The sequence below is a fragment of the Aplysia californica genome, unplaced genomic scaffold, assembly GCF_000002075.1.
Source record: "Aplysia californica isolate F4 #8 unplaced genomic scaffold, AplCal3.0 scaffold01139, whole genome shotgun sequence".
NCBI lineage: Eukaryota > Metazoa > Mollusca > Gastropoda > Aplysiida > Aplysiidae > Aplysia > Aplysia californica.
In genome coordinates this window covers 144,805-151,162 of record NW_004798409.1, presented here as the reverse complement: position 1 = coordinate 151,162, position 6,358 = coordinate 144,805, and the positions used below count along the sequence as shown (strand labels likewise).

General features: G+C 41.0%; 1 protein-coding gene across 2 annotated transcripts; it reads right to left on the bottom strand.

The window, feature by feature from the left end:
• On the bottom strand, window positions 1-5,668 carry LOC101861333 (protein N-lysine methyltransferase METTL21A). Of its 2 annotated transcripts, none has more exons than XM_005111867.3 (4): window positions 5,228-5,668; window positions 2,836-3,029; window positions 1,068-1,179; window positions 1-461 (listed from the first exon to the last, which is right to left on the bottom strand). In XM_005111867.3, the coding sequence occupies exons 1-4, from the start codon at window positions 5,526-5,528 to the stop codon at window positions 73-75; spliced, it is 996 nt and encodes a 331-aa protein (XP_005111924.1). In that variant the 5' UTR covers window positions 5,529-5,668; the 3' UTR covers window positions 1-72. The 2 variants fall into 2 exon arrangements, with proteins under 2 accessions (XP_005111924.1, XP_005111925.1); XM_005111868.3 differs by having other exon boundaries at window positions 5,234-5,668.
• Between the last annotated feature and the right edge of the window lie 690 nt (window positions 5,669-6,358).

Here is a 6,358-nt window from a genome sequence, read left to right as displayed (position 1 = left end):
TGACAAAAAAGCAATAGAGCTAATCTTTTAATATACTTTTCAAACCCCCAAAACTCACACACACACACACAGTCACACTTTTCTTCGAGCAGAATATATCCTGATCTGTTTCTCTTCATCGAAAAATTCTTCCCGAACATCAAAAAACTCCCGCAGCATGTTCAAAAACCGCTCATCCCTCTCGTAGCGTATCCGGCACGAAAGTAACACCAGCGTGTCTGCCGTCGCCGCCACGGACTTGAGAGTCTTCAGCAAGTCGTGAAACGTGTCCTCAATGTAAATGATGTCAGCCCCCAGCACGACGTCACAGTTCGGGAGCACGTCCGACGAATCGTACGACGATGACCTCCAGTCCAGCACTTGGGCGGAGATCTTCCACGACTTCCCTTTCGCGTTGCTCTCCACCGTAGACGAGAGATGGTTCATAGCCTCCTCCCGCTCAGTGACGACCACTTCAGCTCCTGCCAGTAGATCAACGATGCGTGTAAACAAGTTTGGCCCCCAATTTTCTCAACAAATATGATACAGAGAAAACCATATATAACTGACCTGAACAGGGATCCGGTAATAACAGGAATTTTTTAAATCCCCGTTTTTCCCTACTCTTTGTCTCTATTAAAATTAAAAGTACAGTGAAAACCATATATAACAAGCCCGGTAATAACAGGGATCCGGTAATAACAGGAATTTTTTAAATCCCCGTTTTTTCCTACTCTTTGTCTCTATTAAAATTAAAAGTACAGTGGAAACCATATATAACAGGCCCGGTAATAACAGGGATTTTTGAAATCCCCGTTTTTTCCCACTCTTACTCTTTATCTCTATTAAAACTTATCGGCAATGACAGGGCCTCATCGGAGCCCAACCGGTTATAGCAGGAACAAAGGCTCATTAATGTATAAAAAGTAAGAGAGAGAGAGAGTAATGCAGTGATTGAGCAAGCCCACAATAGTCGATTGATAGGAAAGAAGAAGCAAACCGAACCAGAGCACCCACCAACTACCCACACGTGTTGTCTGAAGGATGCGTGTATCAGAGCGCGCTGACACATGTTATACTCCACTCACCTAAAGACGCAGCCACCAAACCAGCTAACCCAGTCCCAGCCCCCAGTTCCAGGACTCCTTTTCCTCGCACCAGCTGCGGATGTGTATGCATGTACTCCGCCAACACAACAGCCTGGAAATGGTGAAAAAATTCACTAGGTTTAACCCTTATCCGTATGTCATGTTTTACTATCGTATCCATACGACATGGGGAACTCTGTGCCATCATTTAACCCTATCCGTACGTCGTGTTTTACTATCGTATCCATACGACATGGGGAACTCTGTGCCACCACTTAACCCTATCCGTACGTCGTGTTTTACTATCGTATCCATACGACATGGGGAACTCTGTGCCACCACTTAACCCTATCCGTACATCGTGTTTTACTATCGTATCCATGACATAGGGAACTCTGTGCCGCTACTTTCCAAAAAAGGAAATTTACTCGTTAATCCGATTTGTACGCTTTGCATAGCAGTCTGTCAAAATGATTTTTTGAGAAATACTGAAAGTTTCAAAGAGATATTGGCACTAGAGGTATTCTAAAATGTGAAGAATACAACCCTGGGGGTACCAAATTACCTCAGGGCGTATGGATAGGGTTAAAAGACTTGACCGTAAAAATATGCATTAGTAGACCTCTGGAGCATTTTCATCGACAAGTAAGCTTAATATAAGTTCCATAACAGTAAATAGTAGAAAGTAGTACTATTAGTAGTAGTATGAATAGAAGATGCTGAAAGATAAAAGGGTTGACCTTGTGGTCTATAAACTATACTGTATATATATACTTTTATATAGGCAGTCGATCACAAGTCTCTCTCTCTCCACCTCTCTCTCTCCCTCTCAATCCATTTCTTTCTCTCTTTTACTTACTTTCCCTATCTCTTTCTTCCCTTCCCCAGGCCTCTCCCCGTCATTTTATGCAAGAACAATTCTGAATTATGCAAACTGAGCCCAAAAATGTGAAATTAATCGATTCTGTTAATTTTAACACAGTATGATAAAGGAAAATAATCAGAAATTATTTTTAAAAACTATCAAATATGGCTAATTATGCGGGATGCATAAATTCATAAAACCCCGGGGACGGTCCCAGGCCCACCCTCCCCCCTCCCCCCTAACACCATAGCCCAGCACTGCTCTCACTAAGATCCTAAGGCCACAGTTCGCTGTCACTGCCACTGTTCACTAGGGTATGCTACATGCAGGAGTGCCATGAACAGAGAGAGAAGCATTTATTTTTTCGTAGGTCTTTGCTTAAAGAACTCTTACTTAAACTAAATCTACACTCAAAGAGAAGGGAAACAAAGAACCCCTAAATAGTAAGGAAATAATATGAATACATGCCACAGATTTTTTTCATCCCCTCCTGCCCATCCAGCAGTAATGAGTACCTGACTTCAAGTACGGGAAGTAAAGGCGGCGCGGAAAGGAACTAGCCTCCCTACCACAATAGGCCTACACTTGTCCCCATCGTTTTAGGCAAAAAAAATTCTGAAATTATGCAAACTGAGCCCAAAAGTGTGAAATTATGCGATTCTGATAATTTTATCATATTAAAAAAGATGAAGGAAAATAATCAGAAATTATACAAAACATGATCAAATTTTGCTAAATTATGCGGGGTGCATAAAACCATGGGGACAGATATACCGAAGGCCCAGGAAGTTGTCTCACTAACAAGGCAATCCCCAATGTCCGGATCGGATGCGGGAACAACTTTTTACATATATACATGCCATATTATAATAAAGTCATACAGTAGATGTAGAACAAACTCACAGAGTCCCAAACAACTGCAGCCACTCCATGACCCATCCAGTTCTGTTGTATCACAAACTCCTCCCCTGCCAGCTGGAATGACCTACTGGGCTTCTCGTGCGGAAGGATTCTAGACTCGTCGTATAACACAACCGCTAGAGCTGTCGATGAAGACGACTTGTCATCTGTTTCTTTCGCCATGTCCCCGGTACACTCTAAGGAACAAAGAAAATCTTAAGGCATTTATATTTATTAAATGGGTCCCTATATTTTTACATTTTATTTCAACTCATTCGTAATCAGGTGTTTGTCCATCATATCACAAGCATTTTGTTTACACTCTTGAGAAGATGAGAAGTGATTTAAGGAAAATATATATCATTTACAAGAGTAATCGTATATATATATATATGTATATTCACTTACTCTATTAACTGCATATATAAACAAAAATCTAGATAAAGTAACAACACCTACAGGAAGTCATGTCATATACACCCTTTAATGTGTTTCAACACTGGATCTTCCTTTTCAGGAAGTAAATTTTTCTTGGGTGACATTTTACACATGATTTGTCACCAGTCCTCAAAAGAGTCTTTTACAATAGAGCCAAGATTGAAAATTTACCAAATGTCTTTGCCTGTTTCCGTCATTTTATACCCAAAAAAATTCTGAAATTATGCAAACTGAGTCCAAAAATGTGAAATTATGCGATTCTGTTAATTTTAACAAGAATGATACAGGAAAATAATCAGAAACTATGAAAAAAAAAGATCAAATTTTTCTAAATTATGCGGGCCGCATAAAACCATGGGGACAGACTTGCTTACAATCAAACTCAGACTTGTCTAACAGCTACCAGTATAAGACAATCATCTGCACACTTCCCTTTTCCATCTTTGAGATTTTTCTATATAAATTATAAATGATACTGTGTGCGTGTAAGACTGCCACCTTCCTAAGGAGGTCTCTTTTCTCCTCAATATTGGGTGCCGTCATAGAGGCAATACCGACAGTATTTTCATCTTGTCTATCCAGAAAAATTAAAATGAACAACATCAGATGTCACAATTGACCAACAACAACTACAGGGACAGGAGAAAGTTATTAATAATTAGACATGTCTAGCGGGCACATATGTATGTCTATTATCTATTTGTGGTGGCCGAATTTTGCTATTCAAAAGGCTTTTTAATAGCTGCATCGATCGACATGCGGTTTTCGCCAAAACATTCTTTAAAATATTCTCCAGATCCTGACGCCCTTCGTTTTTTCAGTTTTGAGACAGTTTTGCTGCAAAAAGCTAAATTTCTTTATTTCGCCGATCGCTTTTTTAGGCCGACACTTCTGTCTCTGTAATTTTTAAAAAGGAGGTTTCCGTTCACTAACCGTGCGCACTGTTTTGAGAGTATAGATCTAAACCTTCTAATTTTGCATCTCTCAAGATTTATTGCTCCATTCCAGTAGAATGTAAATATCATAAGCCAATGACTTTCGGCTAACGTTAATGCACCGATCATTCCTTTCATCGAAAGGGGGCCCAGCTAGTCATGTATATTAGTTAGTTGGCCTATCAAAATCTGCAGGACACAGAAAGCTTTTCATTATCGGAGTGTCCATGTACACGGTAACCGGGCACCTAGTCTCAGTAGTGTCGCGTACACGGTAACCGGGCATATATAGCCTCAATATCTATGTACACGGTAACCGGCAACCGGGCACGTAGTCTCAGTGTCTACGTACACGGTAACCGGGCCTGTAGCCTCAATATCTACGTACACGGTAACCGGCAACCGGGCACTTAGTCTCAGTGTCACGTACACGGTAACCGGGCAGTCCACAACTCCAAGTTCAGTTTTTGTCGTCCGGTGTTGTCTTCATCCCCACTCCTCCCCCGGCTGTACCTTTAAAAAAAAAAAATCAACAATCCCCACATTCCGGAGCCCTATAGATCTACTTCGCAACGCACAGACTTTGAACGAACATTGGTGACCCCAACCGTAAGGTGATGGGCACGCACAGGTTCACTGACCGGTCACGATGGCGAGCCTGACAAGACGCTTGTACTTGTACATTTCTTCTTTTTTTCAGCTAGTGACAGCACAGGACAGATATATTGATTTATTTTCATATTCCGGTTATCGTGTACGTACTGAGACTAGGTGCCCAGTTACCATGTATGTAGATACTGAGACTAGGTGCCCGGTTATACGAAGACACTCCGTTTCATTATTTAGCCAATAGAAGTTCACTATTCGTAGGAATTTCAAAGATACTTATCTAATCATATTACTACCCTTTAGACTCAACAAACTTTGGGCACTAAAATGCCTTACAAAATGAGACGTAGCCTAACCAAGACAATCTGCCCCAGTCCCCAAAATGGTATTAAACCGTTCCCAACTTGCTGTACCTGCACCTGAGAGTGAAGGATCTGTCAAAGGATCACAGTAGTCTCTCTTGTCATCCAGACAACCGTAAGAGAAGGAGGAAAACACAGACTGTCCGTGGCAGCTTCTTCTCGACTTGCACCCACTCTTCTGGGTCTCGGAATGATCTTTGTTGTTGATAAACTCAACAAGACCCAAATTTTCGTCAACTTCAGTCTGCTGGTGTCTGTGGTTGTGGTCTGGTTGGAGTCCTGCTGAGTGACTCTCACTTACGTGGCCTACGATAATCGTATACCATACTGAAATACAAACTATGAAAATCATGAAAACGTTCCAGATCAAGGGGTGGTCTCTAAAAACTGACAGCGAAAGACCGGAGAAGCCAGTTTACCAGCCTAGTTTACTTTCGTTTTCGCTTTGGGCTTTCTTGACAACCGGATGTCTTGAGTACTCGAATACCAGCCGCCAGCCAGGCACATCATTAAAAAAAAAGGGCATGACGACACAATGTTTTCAGACGCTCGTCAATTTTTGGGTAGATCTTATGGCGTTACTGTGGTATCATCTCAAATTTCCATTTTGATGGCAGCTACTGGGGGAAAAAAGGATCCATCTACCTTCAATAGAAGTCTAGATATTTTCGACTGAAGGAGACGGGTGTGTGTCTGGTGCCAGAGGTTAAATGAGCGAGAAAATGAATAGGCCTACCAAACTTTGGTGACTTCCAAAGGTGGGATTGAGTGTCTTTTGGAATCTGCAAACTTGCGTTACTGTGCCTTTCATAAAAGTTTTTCTTCCTGTAAAATCAACACAGAAGTGAGTTTTAAATGGACATGAAAGGTGTTGAATCCAACTTTTTAAAAAAAATAATTTTAAAAATTGCGCAACGGTAGCCTAGGGAAAATATCGGTTTCTACCATTTTATCTAACTGACAAGAGCCTTATTTCATGACGGCGGCATTGTCTTCGCGAGAGAGTCGTGTTTGGTTATTATCGCCTTTCAACTTTTTAGGCCGTCTATAAAATACATGTATATAATAATAATACAATGTACATAATAATTATAATAATTATTATTATAATACGGTAACCATAATAATTCGTTTCATTTGCCCCAGAACAGCGAGTCTCCAAACTTTGTTGAATGGCCGGAA